Here is a 19,708-nt window from a genome sequence, read left to right as displayed (position 1 = left end):
AACTTCTCGATAGCTTTAGCAAACACTGATGGCATAGAAATAGGTCTATAATTGTCAGCATTATCCCTGTCTCCCTTTTTATAAAGTGGCTTCACTACTGAGTACTTTAATTGGTCAGGAAACCGACCACTCCTAAAGGAAAAGTTATAGATATGGCTAAGTACTGGGCTAACATACATAGAACAATACTTCAGTATTCTGCTAGATACCCCGTCATATCCATGAGAGTTCTTGGGCTTTAGTGATTTAATTATTAACTCAATCTCCCTCTTGCCAGTATCATGGATGAGCATTTCAGGTAACAGTCTCAGAACACTTTTTTCTACGAGCGCTATATGATTCCCTGTTGGGACTAGGTTTCTATTTAGTGCCCCTGTTATATTCAGAAAGTGATGATTAAATACTGTACATATATGTGACTTATCAGTAACACGGATATTCCCACTATGCACTGATTCTATATCCTTGACCTGTCTCTGCAGACCAGTAACAGAGTAACAGATGGCAGCTGCAACTTTTAAAAATCCCATTGAAGCACAACAAGATTATGAATCTCTGGACAGTGGTATCTTAATGATCACAAAGGCCTTCATGAGTGATATGAAATAATTATCAAGACATTTAAGACATGTTTTCAGAGATGTGTGTTTCAAACTGCCATTAAGCAATCGTGATTTGCGTTTGTCATAGCTTACACAAACTACTGCATATTCTAAGATGGTTCCCACAGCAGTAAGGCCATGGCTGAATTAATTGTCCAACTTAGCTAGTCCTCCTTTTCTAATTACAAGAATATCAACAGAATTTTAAAGTCCAATGTTTCTCATGTACAAAAAAAAAAAAAAAAATGGCTCTAAGCACTATGGGACTTAACAGCTGAGGTCATCAGTCCCCTGGACTTAGAACAATTTAAACCTAACTAATGTAAGTAAATCACATACTGCCCAATGCAGGATTCGAACCTGTGACCACGGAAGCAGCATGGTTCTGGACTGAAGTGCCTAGAACCGCTGGGCCATAGTGGCTGGCTTCTCATGAATAACCTTCAAGTTGACACATAGTTAATACAGTACTCTTCCTTACAACTTCCACTTATTGTGAGTCATTCTATTTTGTGTAGGCCTTTTTCTTATGGGACCTTAGACACTAATATATTCATTTATGTGTATGACATAATGTTTCTTGAAAAGTAATTACCTTTTTTTCTTATTCACTACAGTATATCTCGTGATGGTAACTTGCACATACATCAAGCTGATTTAGACTCTGCTGGAATTTATGCATGTGATGCAGAGAATGATGCTGGTATTACAGAAAAACTCTTTTATGTTATAGTGCATGGTAAGTCAAATCAAATCAAATCAAATTTTTATCACATAACATGCCTCATACAATCAAAGATTGTGACATAGGTCACTTGGCAATTTTAAGACTAACATACAGACTAATAAACTAATCTAAGGTGACAATACATATGTACTACTTTACATAGTAATCATTTTTTTTAAATCTATGGTTATAATCTATATGGTGTTACATTTTAGAGAGATACTATATTACATGATTATCATTCAAGAAATCTTCCACACAATAGTAGCATTTCCTTTTAAATATTTTCCCATGTCTCCTTCAGATCTGCGTCACTTTTCCCCTTATGGATTTTATTTACAAGTTTCATGCCAATTTAGTGTGGAGGTTTTTCATATAATTTGAGTCTGTGGGCAGGTAGTGCATAACTTGCACTATGTGTAGTGTCATACTGATGCAGGAAGCAATTGTCCTCAAAAAGTTGTGCGTTTCTCTTTGTGAAAATGAGAATCTCATATACATACATGCTCGGAATGGACATTAAATCTAGTTTTTCAAATAAAAGTTTGCAGTCTTCATTCTTTGTAGCTCCTACCATTGCTCAGATGATCTTTTTTTGTAGTCTAAAGGTTTTGAGCAGATGAGATTTCTCAGACCCCCAGAAAATGACGCTACACTTAACTACTGAAACAAAATATGCACAATATACAGTTTTTTTTAACTGCCATATCAGTAATTCTATGTAAGACATTCACAAAATACACAAGATTCAGTTGGCTAAGGATGCTGTATACATGACTGCTCCACAACATATTTTTATTTATTAATACACCAAGGAATTTGACGTAGTGTGCAGTGTCCAATTTTTTTTTGTCAATATAGCTAATTTCATATATACGTCTTGTTGACTGTTTCATGGTGAAATGAACAGTTTCTGTTTTAGCAACATTTAATTTCAAATTATTATATTTTACCCTTGCCTCAACTTCCCCAAGTGTCAGCTCAGTATGATTGCTGTTGAATCAACTGCAGAAGAATGGTATTTGACTCAGCCTGGCATGGCATATCATTGATGTAATACAAAAATAGTAGTGGCCCTGATATTGAGCCTTAGGTGACACATAATTGTATGTGTTTACTGTCAGAAAGGTATTTCTTGTCACTGTTGTTAACAGGTACTCTTTGTTTTCTGTTTGCCAAGTATGATGACATCCAGCTAAGAGAAGTTCCTTGAAAACCATTGCTAGTCACTTTTTGAAGAAGCCCTCATGGTTTGCAGTGTTGAAGGGTTTGGTAAGGTTGCAAAAGATGCCAGATACACACATTCTACACACTTCAAAAAACGTTTTGCATCACCTCACTTCCGAGAGTTCTGGAACCTGTACAGAAAATTGGAATAGAGATCAATGTAAATATCATTTCTGCCCTTTTTATTGCTCATGAAAATTACACATTGCATGTTGTACCATCATACAGTGAGATCTTCAGAGGTGTTGGTCCACACTGGTACCTCTAATAGCCAGTAGCATATCATATTGAATTAGTGCATGCCTGTATTCATTGTGGCATACTGTCCACAAGTTCATCACGGCACTGTCCCACTCCTCAATGGCGATTCAGTGTAGATCCCTCAGAGTGGCTGGTGGGTCATGTCCTCCATAAACAGCCTTTTTCAATCTATCTCAGGCATGTTCGATAGGCTTCATGTCTGGAGAACATGCTGGCCACTCTAGGCTAGCGATGTCGTTATCCTGAAGGAAGTCATTCACAAGATTTGCGTGATGGGGGCATCAATTGTCGTCCATGAAGTTGAATGCCTTGCCGATATGGTTGCACTATCGGTCAAACGATGGCATTTACGTATCGTACAGTCGATACATCTACATCTACATCTACATCTACATCTACATCCATACTCCGCAAGCCACCTGACGGTGTGTGGCGGAGGGTACCCTGAGTACCTCTATCGGTTCTCCCTTCTATTCCAGTCTCGTATTGTTCATGGAAAGAAGGATTGTCGGTACGTAGGAGGGAGCAATGTACTCCTTGACTCTTCGGTGAAGGTATGTTCTCGAAACTTTAACAAAAGCCCATACCAAGCTACTGAGCGTCTCTCCTGCAGAGTCTTCCACTGGAGTTTATCTATCATCTCCGTAACGCTTTCGCGATTACTAAATGATCCTGTAACAAAGCGCGCTGCTCTCCGTTGGATCTTCTCTATCTCTTCCATCAACCCTATCTGGTACAGATCCCACACTGCTGAGCAGTATTCAAGCAGTGGGCGAACAAGCATACTGGAACCTACTTCCTTTGTTTTCGGATTGCATTTTCTTAGGATTCTTCCAATGAATCTCAGTCTGGCATCTGCTTTACCGACGATCAACTTTATATGATCATTCCGTTTAAATCACTCCTAATGCATACTCCCAGATAATTTATGGAATTAACTGCTTCCAGTTGCTGACCTGCTGTTTTTAGCTAAATGATAAGGGATCTATCTTTCTATGTATTTGCAGCACATTACACTTGTCTACATTGAGAATCAATTGCCATTCCCTGCACCATGCATCCATTCGCTGCAGATCCTCCTGCATTTCAGTACAATTTTCCATTGTTACAACCTCTTGATACACCACAGCATCATCTGCAAAAAGCCTCAGTGAACTTCCAATGTCACCCACCACGTCATTTATGTATATTGTGAATAGCAATGGTCCTATGACACTCCCCTTACTTCGGAAGACTGCTCTCCATTGAGAATGACATGCTGCGTTCTGTTATCTAGGAACTCCTCAATCCAATCACACAATTGGTGTGATAGTCCGTATGCTCTTACTTTGTTCATTAAACGACTGTGGGAAACTGTGTTGAACACCTTGCGGAAGTCAAGAAACACGGCATCTACCTGTGAACCCGTGTCTATGGCCCTCTGAGTCTTGTGGACGAATAGCGCAAGCTGGGCTTCACACGACCGTCTTTTTCGAAACCCATGCTGATTCCTACAGAGTAGAGTTCTAGTCTCCAGAAAAGTCATTATACTCAAACATAATACGTGTTCCAAAATTCTACAACTGATTGATGTTAGAGATATAGGTCTATAGTTCTGCACATCTGTTCGACGTCCCTTCTTGAGAATGGGGATGAACTGTGCCCTTTTCCAATCCTTTGGAATGCTACGCTCTTCTAGAGACCTACGGAACACCGCTGCAACAAGGGGGCAAGTTCCTTCACGTACTCTGTGTAAAATCGAACTGGTATCCCATCAGGTCCAGCGGCCTTTCCTCTTTTGAGCAATTTTAATTGTTTCAGTGTCGTCTATTTCGATATCTACCATTTTGTCACCTGTGCAACAATCTAGAGAAGGGACTACAGTGCAGTCTTCCTCTGTGAAACAGCTTTCGAGAAAGACATTTAGTGTTTCGGCCTTTAATCTGTCATCCTCTGTTTCAGTACCATTTTGGTCACTGAGTGCCTGGACATGTTGTTTTGATACACCTACCGCTTTGACATAAGACCAAAATTTCTTAGATTTTCTGCCAAGTCAGTACATAGAACTTTACTTTCGAATTCATTGAACGCCTCTCGCATAGCCCTCCTCACACTACATTTCACTTCCCATAATTTTTATTTGTCTGCAAGGCTTTGGCTATGTTTATGTTTGCTGTGAAGTTCCCTTTGCTTCCGCAGCAGTTTTCTAACTCGGTTGTTGTACCACGGTGGCTCTTTTCCATCTCTTACGATCTTGTTTGGCACATACTCATCTAACACATATTGTACGATGGTTTTGAACTTTGTCCACTGATCCACAACACTATCTGTACTTGAGAAAAACTTTTGGTGTTGAGCCATCAGGTACTCTGTAATCTGCTTTTTGTCACTTTTTCTAAACAGAAAAATCTTCCTACCTTTTATAATATTTCTGTTTACGGCTGAAATCATCGATGCCGTAACCACTTTATGATCGCTGATTCCCTGTTCTGCATTAACTGTTTCAAATAGTTCGGGTCTGTTTGTCACCAGAAGGTCTAATATGTTATCGCCACGGGTCGGTTCTCTGTTTAACTGCTCAAGGTAGTTTTCAGATAAAGAACTTTAAAAAATTTCACTGGATTCTTTGTTCCTGCCACCCGTTATGAACGTTTGAGTCTCCCAGTCTATATCCGGCAAATTAAAATCTCCACCCAGGACTATAACATGGTGGGGAAATCTACTCGAAATATTTTCCAAATTATCCTTCAGGTGCTCAGCCACAACAGCTGCTGAGCCCGGGGGCCTATAGAGACATCCAATTACCATGTCTGATACTGCTTTAACTGTGACCATCACCCAAATCATTTAACATTTCGGATCTCCGTCAATTCCCTTCAATACTATTGCACTTATTATCACTATAAACATGCCTCCCCCTTCACTGTCCAGCCTGTCTCTGTGGTATACATTCCAATCTGAATTTAGGATTTCACTACTGTTTGCGTCTGGTTTCAGCCAACTTTCGGTCCCTAGTACTGTATGGGCATTGTGACCATTTATTAATGAGAGCAGTTCTGGGACCTTTCTATAGATGCTCCTGCAATTTACTATTAGCACATTAATACTGTTATTCCCGTTGCATTTTGCCTACTCCTACCTTGCCGTGTCTCAGGAGACGTCTTGTCGTGCCTAAGGAGGGAATTCTCTAACCTAAAAAACCCCCATGTGCACTCCACACATACTGCGCTACCCTTTTAGCCGCTTCTGGTGTGTAGTGCACGCCTGACCTATTCAGGGGGACCCTACATTTCTCCACCCGATAGCGGAGGTCGAGAAATTTGCACCCCATATCTCCGCACAATCGTCTGAGCCTCTGGTTTAAGCCTTCCACTCGGCTCCAAACCAGAGCACCGCGATCGGTTCTGGGAATGATACTACAAATAGTTAGCTCTGATTCCACCCCGCGAGCAAGGCTTTCCACCTTCACCAATTCCGCCAACCACCTGTACGAACTGAGGATGACCTCTGAACCCAGACGGCAGGAGTCATTGGTGCCGACATGAGCAACAATTTGCAGTCGGGTGCACCCAGTGCTCTCAATCGCCGCCGGTAGGGCCTCCTCCACATTTCAAATGAGACCCCCCCAGCAAGCAGACAGAGTGAATGCTGGCCTTCTTCCCCGACCTTTCCGCTATTTCCCTAAGGGGCTCCATCACCTGTCTAACGATGGAGCTCCCAATAACTAATAAACCCCTCCCCCCATGTGCCTCCTCGGGCCTTGCTGAACGAGCAGCCACATGTCCACTCACAGACAGAGCAGGCGATGCCACACGGCCAGCCTCCACATTGACCCTCCGCCTCGTGCACCGCGAATGCCGCTGAACCCGCCACTCCCTCGGGGAGAGGATGGCCCAACCGCGCCCGATACCCGCGAAGATGTCTCGACAGCAGGGACAGCGGGTGAAGCATGTAGCACCTGGGGTGTACCTTGCGACACACCAGACTCCCCACTGCCGCTACAATCCGAGGCAGTGGTCTGAAGATGGCTGACCGCGGCCATCAACACGTTCAGCTGTTCGCGACCAGTGGCCAGCTCCTCCTGCGTCCGTACACAGCAGTCACACATCCTATCCATCCTAAGGATTCAATTTACTGAAGAGAGTTAATCAACTTTTAACTAGACTGCTAATTCACTAAGTCGGCTGATTATTGACTAAACTCTGTTTGCTAGCCACTTCTTGTAGAAAACAATGAAAATAACACTACCTGTCTCTGGACTGTATTGAAAACAAACACTAGTACTACTGACACTATGGTTGACTAAAGGGACTCTCTCTGACTGTATTCAAAACAAACACGAAATCTATGGAACACTATTAATAGCACTCGACAATTAAAGCTTCCTAAAAGCAAAAACACACGGAAGAAGTAGCCTTCCATGACCACCAGCTGCATACATTGGCCCTACATAAGGCCACCCACAACTTTAGGGAACCTCCACCTTGCTGCACTCGCTGGACAGTGTGTCTAAGGCGTTTAAAGTGACTGGGTTGCCTCCAAACACATCTCCGATGATTGTCTGGTTGAAGGCATATGCAACACTCATGTGTGAAGAGAATGTGATGCCAATTCTGAGCGTTTCATTCAGCATGTTGTTGGGCCCATCTGTACCACACTGCATGGTGTCATGGTTGCATAGATGGACCTCGGCATAGATGTTTGGAGTGAAGGTGCGTGTCATGCAGCCTGTTGCACACAGTTTGAGTCATAACATGACATCCTGTGGCTGCACGAAAAGCATTATTCAACATGGTGGTGCTGCTGGCAAGTTTCCTCCAAGCCATAACCCATAGATAGCTGTCATCCACTGCAGTAGTATCCCTTGGGCAACCTGAGCGAGGCATGTCATTAGCAGTTCCTGTCTCTTTGTATCTCCTCCATGTCCAAAGAACATTGCTTTTTGTTCACTCCGAGACGCCTGGACACTTCCCTTGTTGAGAGCCCTTCCTGGCACAAAGTAACAATACGGATGTGATCCAACTTTGGTATTGAATGTCTAGGCATGGTTGAACTACAGACAACAAGAGCCATGTACCTCCTTCCTGGTGGAATGACTGGAACTGATTGGCTGTCAGACCCCTCCGTCTAATAGGCACTGCTCGTGCATGGTTATTTACATCTTTGGGTGGGTTTAGTGACATCTCTGAACAGTCAGTGGGACTGTGTCTATGATACAATATCCGCAGTCAATGCCTGTCTTCAGGAGTTCTGGGAACCGGGTTGTTGCAAAACTTTTTTGGATGTGTGTATTATCAGGACAATTGCTAACTTTTGTGACCAGTTGATTTATTGCATTGGTTGTGCTGTGGCCTTTCCTGAAACCATGCTGATTGTATTTTCTATTTGGTCACATGCAGCTTTCATCTTATATATATATATATATATATATATATATATATATATATATATATATATATATATATATATATATATATATATATATAGACACACACTCCTGGAAATGGAAAAAAGAACACATTGACACCGGTGTGTCAGACCCACCATACTTGCTCCGGACACTGCGAGAGGGCTGTACAAGCAATGATCACACGTACGGCACAGCGGACACACCAGGAACCGCGGTGTTGGCCGTCGAATGGCGCTAGCTGCGCAGCATTTGTGCACCGCCGCCGTCAGTGTCAGCCAGTTTGCCGTGGCATACGGAGCTCCATCGCAGTCTTTAACACTGGTAGCATGCCACGACAGCGTGGACGTGAACCGTATGTGCAGTTGACGGACTTTGAGCGAGGGCGTATAGTGGGCATGCGGGAGGCCGGGTGGACGTACCGCCGAATTGCTCAACACGTGGGGCGTGAGGTCTCCACAGTACATCGATGTTGTCGCCAGTGGTCGGCGGAAGGTGCACGTGCCCGTCGACCTGAGACCGGACCGCAGCGACGCACGGATGCACGCTAAGACCGTAGGATCCTACGCAGTGCCGTAGGGGACCGCACCGCCACTTCCCAGCAAATTAGGGACACTGTTGCTCCTGGGGTATTGGCGAGGACCATTCGCAACCGTCTCCATGAAGCTGGGCTACAGTCCCGCACACCGTTAGGCCGTCTTCCGCTCACGCCCCAACATCGTGCAGCCCGCCTCCAGTGGTGTCGCGACAGGCGTGAATGGAGGGACGAATGGAGACGTGTCGTCTTCAGCGATGAGATTCGCTTCTGCCTTGGTGCCAATGATGGTCGTATGCGTGTTTGGCGCCGTGCAGGTGAGCGCCACAATCACGACTGCATACGACCGAGGCACACAGGGCCAACACCCGGCATCATGATGTGGGGAGCGATCTCCTACACTGGCCGTACACCACTGGTGATCGTCGAGGGGACACTGAATAGTCCACGGTACATCCAAACCGTCATCGAACCCATCGTTCTACCATTCCTAGACCGGCAATGGAACTTGCTGTTCCAACAGGACAATGCACGTCCGCATGTATCCCGTGCCACCCAACGTGCTCTAGAAGGTGTAAGTCAACTACCCTGGCCAGCAAGCTCTCCTGATCTGTCCCCCATGGAGCATGTTCGGGACTGGATGAAGCGTCGTCTCACGCGGTCTGCACGTCCAGCACGAACGCTGGTCCAACTGAGGCGCCAGGTGGAAATGGCATGGCAAGCCGTTCCACAGGACTACATCCAGCATCTCTACGATCGTCTCCATGGGAGAATGGCAGCCTGCATTGCTGCGAAAGGTGGATATACACTGTACTAGTGCCGACATTGTGCATGCTCTGTTGCCTGTGTCTATGTGCCTGTGGTTCTGTCAGTGTGATCATGTGATGTATCTGACCCCAGGAATGTGTCAATAAAGTTTCCCCTTCCTGGGATAATGAATTCACGGTGTTCTTATTTCAATTTCCAGGAGTGTGTGTGTGTGTGTCTATATATATATATATATATATATATATATATATATATATATATATATATATATATATATATATGAATTGGCAGGACTTCAGCATATTTTAACTGATCTGGAAAACACCTCTCTTTGAAAGATTGGTTGATTAGGAGAGAGAGTGGATGTGCAATGCTGTACATACTGATTCTATTATTCTAGTGGGAACTTCATCCCAACCCACTGAGTTTAAATTTTTACGGACATTATGATTTTAATGACACCAGAGATTCAAACAAGTGAAAATTTAAATCCCGTGCAATTTCTCTCTACCATACTGGGAATTATTACAATTAATGCAGAAATTATTGGAGGATTCACATATGGCACTGGGATCTGTAAGTGTCCTACCATTAATCATTAGTTCAGAGGGACACTTTCTCTCCATTTAACTGCCGAACTCACTTCTTATAACAGACCAAAGACATTTTTTTTTTTAATGAATGTATTGTTTGCAGTTCACTTTGCTAGTTTAACTATCTTTGTCAAATGTTTTCTTGAATGTGATTACATATTTAAAAAATATGCACTGATAGTGCAACCATATCAGCAGCATATTGGCAAGGCATTCATCTTCATGGACAACAATTCATGCCCCCATCGTGTACATCTTGTGAGTGACTTCCTTCAGGATAATGACATCGCTAACCTAGGGTGGCCAGCATGTTCTTAATGCTAGTCACTCTAATTCCTTTTGTTACCCATGACCTACTTTTGTGAGACTCAGTCCATACTCTAGGAGTAGGAAAGCATTCATTGTATATGCTCATGAATTTTGTTGAAAAGTTATTGTAGTTGTCACTTGTTGGAGTATCTTTGCTGATTGACCAAATGGTGAGGCTCAGATTTTTAATAAATACTTCCACATTTTCTTGGCTGAAGTTCTTACATCTGTTTGTTGTGCAACCTAAATTTAATTGTGGTAATGATGCAAATAGTGCTGCATGGTTTGATATTCTTAGATCAAAACTGCATTTTTCTTTGACACAGTAATTGTAACTATGTAAAATATTATGAATACATATGAAGTAGGTGCTGTAACTCTTGTGCATTGATCAAAATTTAGATTTAGTCCATTTGTGGCTATCAGATTCTTTAAATGTGAAACAAATTTGTCATCAATTCTTACATATATGTTGAACTCAGCACATATAACTAGCTTGTTATGCAGTTTTTCAGTTTTTAATTTGTGTAACAGAGTTTCAAATTTATATAAGAACACAGAGTTTGTATGGTACCCAGGGATGTGTTATAAACTGATGATTAATATGATAATAATTATTGTAGATAATTAATAAAAAGAGACTTAAATGTTTCAGGGAAACATTTAAGTATAAGATGATGATTAATATGTTTCACTCTTTATGTTCTATACAACAACTTTCAAAAATATGCTCTTCATTTAAATGACTAAAATTCTGTCTGATTTCATAGATTACTAAGGAATAAACTGCTATGCAAGAGCCTCCGTGCCCATCAATTCTACAAAGACCTGGTGGGCATTTGTAGCCTGGAAGTTTATTGAGAAGACTGATATTTTCAGTCTTATTTATTGATATATTTAATTTATACAGATATAGAACAAGTCAATGTTTATTTGGACATATTACCTTTACTGATTGTTTCATACTTTCTAACAGAATTTGCACGTCATTAAGCTCGCTGATTATTCCTTCAGACAAACCTCCAATGTTCAGATGCATAATGAAATTACTACTGCATACTGGTACATTATCAGCTAAAGCATCTTTTAAAAACTAGTTTGTTTACAAGGTAAAGGAATTACCTCTGTGTATTGACTATTCTTCTGCCTTGTCAGAGTTGGGCCAGATCCAATTGGAATTAGCCCCTTTCACTAGTTTCCATGCTTGTAGGTACTTTAGGTGTGGCTTGTTCACTTTTGCAGCTGTTTTTGTGCATTAATTTGTCATTGCAGGAAACACCATTTGATCCTGCTGTCAGAGCAACACAATCACTTTTAGTAGAAATGGCATTTTCTTGTTCTACACAGCTAATCACATTTTCAAACTTCACTCCAGGCTTTACAAAAGCCGAGGCACTCATATTTTCCTTTGCAGCATCTGATACAAAGTTTGAAACATTGCATTCATAGCTATCTTCATATATTTTGACTATCATTCCATGATGCATTTCTTTTTGTGTTGCTGCAGAACTGTTCTCCACTTTTGCATGTGATTTTAAGCACATCAGTGGTATCTTCTACATTTTCAGATGCAAGCTTCTTATTGGTTGCATATTGAGTATGTGTAGAACTTTGTTCCTCATCTACTTTTGTTACACAGTATTTTTCTAAGTTTTCCTTTCTTATCATTTTAGACGTAGCACGTGTCTTGATTAGAATGGAGCTAAATGTTTCGAAACACTAATTTTCGTCCACTTTTAAACTATTGCTCTTCCCCAGATTTTTGCATCTGTGCTCTAAACCAGCACATTTCATCTGTAATGCCTCAATATCACTTTGCAGAACTTGAATTATTGAATCCTTGTCTCTGATAATGTTATATACTCTTTCCACATGTTTCCATTACACAGACATCACATGACCATAAGTAGTCCACAGTCACCAATTTTATGTTTATTTTGCAACAGTTTTTGTGAAAACATCATTTACAACATTTGCACTGAATACCTTTCCTGACTTTCCCATCACACAGATTACAAATACTACCAATTTTTAATTTAGTTTTATCAGAGCAATTTGCACCTACTAGTCCGATTGGTTCCACCTTTGTTTTTTCATGTTTCATTAATCTGCCTAGCAAGTAAGCAATGGTAAATTAATTTTAAAGATTTTTTAAAAAATATTTCCTCTTTCTGATGATTTACTCATAAAAATTTACTTAAGCAAACAGTTCCTTTAAATTAATCTTCAAAAGTAAACTGAAATTAGAAAATGTCATAGTGCTACTTGTTACAGCAGAAATGTCCGTTCTCTCTCTCCCTTCCCATACTATTCTTCACCAATAGCTCATCATGGAATAATCTCATGTTGGTATGTTAGATGTGTGTCTGATAAAGTTATGGAGTGATTTAATTATGCATGGAAACACATAAGAATAACCTGTGAATCAAAAAGCATGCATAATGCAAAAATCCTCAGCAAAATATGTCCACTTTTTCTATAGTACTGTATGGCATCTTTTCTGTTATGTTGGTGACTGCTCCCTTAGAAGTGTGGTTGCTAAACCATTCAACATTATGACAGACAGGTGGCAGTGGATCATGGACTGATACGTGTGATGAAGCATTGCAGTGGAGTACCATACAACTTCAGTGGTTGTAACAGTTGTTGCAACCACATCCCTATAAGTTTAGAGTGAAGTTTGATAAACTTTGTTGTTCACATGGGTTTATAAGAAATCTGTTAGTGTCATGTTTAGTCAGTGCCCAAGACTGTGCATTGAAGTAGTCCTTAGAAATGCATGGAAAAGGTATTGGTTTCTTATTATATTGAAACAAGCTTGCTAATTATCAGCAGCACATCTTACAGATAGGGAGAGAAAATGTAAAAGGAAAGTTTTGTAGAAATCTTCATTCAAACTTCAAAGAAAATTAAAGGAAAAATGGACACTGAACTTTGATACACTTTTTTCAAAGATAAAACACATTCTGGATTAACAACACAAGCATAAAGCATATAATTAAAAATAAGCACTAGTATACATGCTCCCCACATCAACTCACTCACCAGATAGAAGTAATAGTGGGGAAACTTTTGGCTTACATAAACATCGCCATTATCATCATCATCATCATCATCATCCATCATCATCATCATCATCATCATCAGTTTATGCATCCAAGTATGTCCTGTCACTTTCCTTGTGCGCATGTATTTTCCATTATGTTCTTTTATCATAAAGTATCAAGCAACAAATTTCATTTGCTCAAAAACTAAAACCAAATTAGGTTGCTCTTAGCCCTCCACGTTGAAAGTTTAGTAGTTCAGAAATGTACACAATGACACACATTAACTTAATCAAATACTTAGACCTTTTGTATACATAGTTACAATGATTTATTTATTTAGCATATAGTAATACAAAGAAGTGAAATATATGTAAATTACATAATTTACAAACTAAATATAACTAAAACACTAAATCTACAAATTATATCTAAATTATCAATCCACTCAAGCACTGCCTCTGTCACTTCGAAGAAGTCTTATAGATATCCATGGTAAGCTCATCTGCTATAGCTTGTTATAATTTTTTTTGACGGTCTGATGTTCACTGCCACTGTCCCATTGAGAAGATGGAGCCTTTCCCCATTAGTGGAGGCTTTTGCATAGATGCCTGGCCTGTATAAATCCTGTTAATTGCCGCCAAAGCTTGTCACACTAATTCTGTGCTGGTTGGTCTTATGACAATCTGATATTCCTCATGGGCAATGCTGTTCTAGAGGTTTCACCACTTCATATTGAAATCCACTGCTTGCAGGGGTTCTGTCAATATGATGGATAAGTGGCTGGATATTAATAGGGTCAGTTTAAATGCAAGCACATGAGAGAGGGTTGGGAGTAAGGGTTTTTAATTAATTTTTCATACAACTTGAGAAGAGCATTCTGTCTTCACAGATCTAGTGGTGCAATGTGGCTTAGAAAAGGTAACCAGTAATGGGAAGTAGACTTATGCATCCTGTTATTGTCCAAATTGTTGCATGTGGCTGAACATTAATTTTTCTCATATGTGAACTGTTAAATCATGCTGGAGCACAATATACACCATCAGAGTAGACAATTCTTAAGGAAGAATGTTATAGTGTGTTAGCTCTTGTATCACATGAGGTACCATTGCATGGCCTCAACTTTCCTGTGATGTTTTCTATGTGTTTTTTGTAGGACAAGAGTCAATCAAGAGCTACACTATCGATACAATTATATATGAGAGCAAGGTTCACATGACCGTATGAAGTTTTACAATTGGTGCATCTGTAACTGGAAAGTCATGTATCATGCTCTAGTGTCATAGAGACAATGGCAAGAGGAGCAGTGGGAGAATATTTTTGATGTAATTGCCATGAAAAGCAATTCGGATTATTATAGTCTCTGCAAAAGTGCTTAAGTATATACATTTGCTCTCGTAACACATAATGAGTAATTCAGAATATTATTGAATGCAAGAAATATAAGAGTTTAGTTGTAGTTTAAAAAGACATTTCACTCAAGATTACTGCAGTTACGATTTAAATGTAGCATTTCGTATCTGTGAAGCCTTTTGAATTTCAAACCAAAATTATTTGTCCGTACCATAAAATAAGAAGATAAATTAAATTTGTTGCACATTTCATGTTTTATCCTGCAAGTTATCGCTTTGATTTATTCCTTGTCAGTCTTTATTTTTTAATATACCTTGAATGATGATAACTGCATAATAAAAGATATCTTAAAGTATTTCCTATAACAGTCACATACTTGTACACCACATAAGAGGAAAACATTTAATCTGTTTATTGGTCCTAATGTGATTATATGTTTTCTTTTTATTTTAATAGCACCTCCTCAAATTGTTGATGCCATACCATCAAAGATTGAACTAATGGCTGGTGAAAGCCTTTCTGTCGCATGTAGTGCTTATGGAAGTCCAATGCCACACTTAAGTTGGAGGAGGAATGGCTATACAATCCTAAGAGGGGAAGGTATGTTGTTCTGTAAACCACCCTGTGTGTCTAACTTTGCTGCAATATGGTCAGTTCTGTTGTATAAATTACATTCGTTGTACTAGAGTAAGTGTACATATTTGTTATTAGTATACTATGACACCTCATTGTGCCTCATATGGTGTTTGTATCATCTTCTGCTCATGGTGAGGGGGGGGGGGGGCATAGCACACACATGATCACTCAATTTACTGCTTCCTACCACATAAACAAAAGGGAAACATTTCTGGATAAACTTAGAGCATATTGAATTTAAATTTTCTGGTAATGTTATAGTATTAGTCAGAGATTACAAATATAGACTGAGAGACTCGTGGTTAAGGGCGGAAAACAGGAACAGTGAAATTGTTCCAAATATCTTATCTGAAAATTAAGCTGAGCAATTGATCAGAGAGTGGACTCATGAGTGTAGCACTGTTGTTCTCCTGGATACAAATGACTCCTGAGCACAGAATCTGCAATCATAATGCTGTAATAGCATTGTTGACTACATTTGTAAGTAAGAATACAAAGAATGATAGAAAGATATGGTAGAACAGTCCACAGGTGCACTGCCAGGTCATAGCATCCGGTGGGACACTATGAACCAGCAGTACACCTGTGGACTATTCTCTCAGCTAATACACTGGAAGAAACTGAAGAATCACAAGGTAGGAAGATTCTTTCTTTGTTAATATTCTGTAGGGAGTACCCTATGTACTGTTACATGTTGACTTTGAACACATTGCTTCCAATGCCTTTTCTTGGTGGTATATATGAGAGCTTTGTATTCAGTTTTCAGTGTTCTATACAACAATAGCCTAGCCTGATCCTAAAGCTCTTTGATAAAATGTGTGCTTCTGTAGTAAAAATGTTTTCAGCTTAGTAAGCTCTGCACACCAAGGTGTATTGAAATGTCTAGCAATTTTCTGTATTGGAATGGCCACACTTTGAGTGTCTTGTAAGACAGTTGTTGGTGTCTGTGCCATGTAGTCTATGCTGTGTTTAGCATCTCCTCATATTTAAAGCGCAATTTCTGCACTTAACTTTTCCCCTTTAGCCTTTCTGAAATGAATGTCAAATAAAAACACCTTTCAGCTGACTAACTTTCCAATTGTTATTTTATTGAATACCTAGTTTCGTTAATATATTACGCCATCTTCTGGCTCTCTGACCCCTGACTGAAGTGTAGCAAGATTCCCGCCTCTGGTCCAGTCAAAGTAGGAGCCACCATTGAATGACTGCCATCCATAGATTATTGACAAAGTGATCCTTTTGATCATCACTTGCCAACTCCTTTGATCATCACTTGCTGATTTGACAGTCTTTACCGAATGGGTGGAGTCCCAAAACCATCTGTATACAAATGGACGTACAGGGACTTGATGTGATGTACCTGATAATGGGACATTGCTAATGAAATCAACTTAAGGAACGTAACAGTAGTGATTGATTTCAATAAGTGTTTTGATTCAACATTCTGTACTGAACAGCCAAGGTCTCACAACCATCTGTATAGAGATGGACATACAGAGAATTTTTGAAATAGTATTAAAGATGATTGTGTTCCCATTCCATATTCCTTCATTGTAAACCAGGATCCAACAAATCTATCATAACCACTTTGTGGTCACCTCCAGTATTGTGCTTAAAGACTCTCCAAGAGTTCATTTTGCTGCAGCACCAGCATAGTTTTCATATGTGGCTGGCTGTGCGGCACATGGAAGTTTAATTAATTAATTACTTCCCGCATTTGTATTTGAGGATTTTGTGTCAGTGTCCGTTACTATTATATGTGCTGAACCCTGAGCATAATGAACTGCATCTCTCAGCCCATAGATGCACAATTCACTGTAGTGTGAATATTGTATGTAAATCCTCATTAGTGTTAGTTTACCAAGTGAGGACTTGAAAGTTACTATTGCAGTGTGTGTGTCACAAAGTTGGGGTATTTTTGGTACTTGAACAAATTTTTGGAAAAGTGCTATTGTAGCTCTCCCATTTGCATAACCTACAATTTTCATTATGTTAACTGCAAACTGAAGAATCTTATTTTGTTTTATGTATGGCTCTTGAATATACACATCATAGATGTCGCCATCTTCAACTAATTTATGTATTTCAGTCATTACTATCACACAGGACATCACATTTGTTTGTAACACGTGCATTGTCAAGGATGTTTAGTAAACCATAATGTTTCAGGAAACATTAGGAGAAATCAAACTAGATCCATCGATACATTTTGGCAAAGTCTTTGCAAGTTTGATCCAGGTCAGGAATCTCTTGCATCATTTTGAACACTTGCCTCGGGAGGTTGCAGAGCTGTACATTTGTTGGTAGGTTGTTCACTTTGAACTGAATTTGGTCAGTTGCTTCAGCAGTCAGAAAGACCACTGAGCCACCTCTTGTATGTGCCATGTGTGTAATGTGGCACAAGGATATTTGAAATGTGTTGATGTCCTCCAGTCTATTTACCCATAAATTGTGTTAGAGATTTTTATGCATGTCTTTCAGTTTCTGTTGCATGCCTGCAGCTGATGTAATGCCCATTGAGGGCAGTTTCAGATTCTGGACAGATTGTGGCTTATCAGGTGTAACAGCTTCTGATGATTCTGCAGAATCACTGTCAGTCCCACTAGATAAGACTCAAGGGAATGTTAAGAGTCTCCAAAAGGGTAGCACTATCTGTATGACCATGTCTAGTATCAAACTATATGGTTAAAACCGTCCTAGTTGATGTCCTGTTACTTATGTAATGAGTCTCTTATCCAGACAGACATAGTCAGATGTAAATTGTCTGTTGTAAAGTCACTTCATAAAAGGAGACAAAATTTCTCTACCACAAGGACAACAACTAACAAGATGTCTGCCCTTGTATGTCTATACTCTGCAAGTGGAGGGTACTTCTGGTATGACTAGCATTTCCCTCTTCCGTGTTCTGTTTGCAATTGACGCATGAGAAGAATGACTTTGTATGAACCTCCATATGAGGTCTAATTTCTGCGAGCTTCTCATTGTTGTCATATCACAAGACAAATGAGGGAGGAAGTAATACATTTCCCAACTCTTCTTCAAATGTATGCTGTCAGAATTTCAATGGTAAACAACTCTGAGATACACAATACCTCTCTTGAAATGTCAGCCAGTGGAGTTTGTTTAGCATCTTCATAATCCTCTTGCACTTCCTAAATGATCCCATGACAGAATGGTCTCTTTGTCATTGTATATTCTTTATGTTTTTTATTAATTTGAATTCTTAAGTTTCCAAAATTGTTGTGTAATGCTGAAGAATGGTTGTACATGTGTTTGTAAGTCACTTCTTTGATGTGTGCAATACATTACATTAAGATGATGAATCTTAGCCTGACATTTGCTTCTCCTACAAGTAATGTTATGTCATTATTCCACTTTAGGTCACTCTGGAGCATTAATCCTAGGTATTTGATGATTTTTGCTACTTGTGACTTATTGTCAATAGTAATATTGAACAGTTATGGATCTCTTCATCTATTTATGCACAATATGTTACATTTATTTGCATTAAATTTCTGATGTCAGTTAGTTAGTTTTTTAGATTTTCATATCAAAAATTGTAATAATGTTTGAGCATAAAACATATTCCAGTATTTTATAACAGTCCGACATCAGCAATATAGGCCTACAATTTTAATACATTTAGCAGCTGTGAGTAAAAATATGATACACTAGTGGCCATTAAAATTGCTACACCAAGAAGAAATGCAGATGATAAATGGGTATTCAGTGGACAAATATATTATACTAGAACTGACATGGGATTACATTTTCACACAATTTGGGTGCATAGCTCCTGAGAAATCAGTACCCAGAACAACCACCTCTGGCCGTAATAACGGCCTTGATATGCCTGGGCATTGAGTCAAACAGAGCTTGGATGGCGTGTACAGGTACAGCTGCTCATGAAGCTTCAACATGGTACCACAGTTCATCAAGACTGGCGTATTGTGACGATCCAGTTGCTCGGCCACCATTGACCAGATGTTTTCAATTGGCGAGAGATCTGGAGAATGTGCTGGCCAGAGCAGCAGTTGAACATTTTCTGTATCCAGAAAGGCCCGTACAGGACTTGCAATATGTGGCCATGCATTAAGCCTGCTGAAATGTAGGGTTTCGCAGGGATTGAATGAAGGGTAGAGCCACAGCTCATAACACATCTGAAATGTAACATACATTGTTCAAAGTGCCGCCAATTCGAACAAGAGGTGACCGAGACGTGTAATCAATGGTACCCCATACCATCACGCCAGCTGATAAGCCAGTA

At 40.0% G+C, this 19,708-nt stretch overlaps 1 protein-coding gene across 1 annotated transcript in view; it reads left to right on the top strand.

The window, feature by feature from the left end:
• The window catches only part of LOC126470270 (hemicentin-1-like), an 808,493-nt gene that overhangs the window by 409,527 nt on the left and 379,258 nt on the right, over positions 1-19,708 (top strand). The window contains exons 27-28 of the mRNA XM_050098010.1: positions 1,220-1,341; positions 15,262-15,405. Of these exons, the coding sequence (XP_049953967.1) occupies positions 1,220-1,341; positions 15,262-15,405 (266 nt within the window). The remainder of the gene's footprint in view (positions 1-1,219; positions 1,342-15,261; positions 15,406-19,708) is intronic.

Source organism: Schistocerca serialis, chromosome 3 (assembly GCF_023864345.2).
Source record: "Schistocerca serialis cubense isolate TAMUIC-IGC-003099 chromosome 3, iqSchSeri2.2, whole genome shotgun sequence".
Lineage (NCBI taxonomy): Eukaryota > Metazoa > Arthropoda > Insecta > Orthoptera > Acrididae > Schistocerca > Schistocerca serialis.
This window is presented reverse-complemented; position numbering and strand designations above follow the sequence as displayed.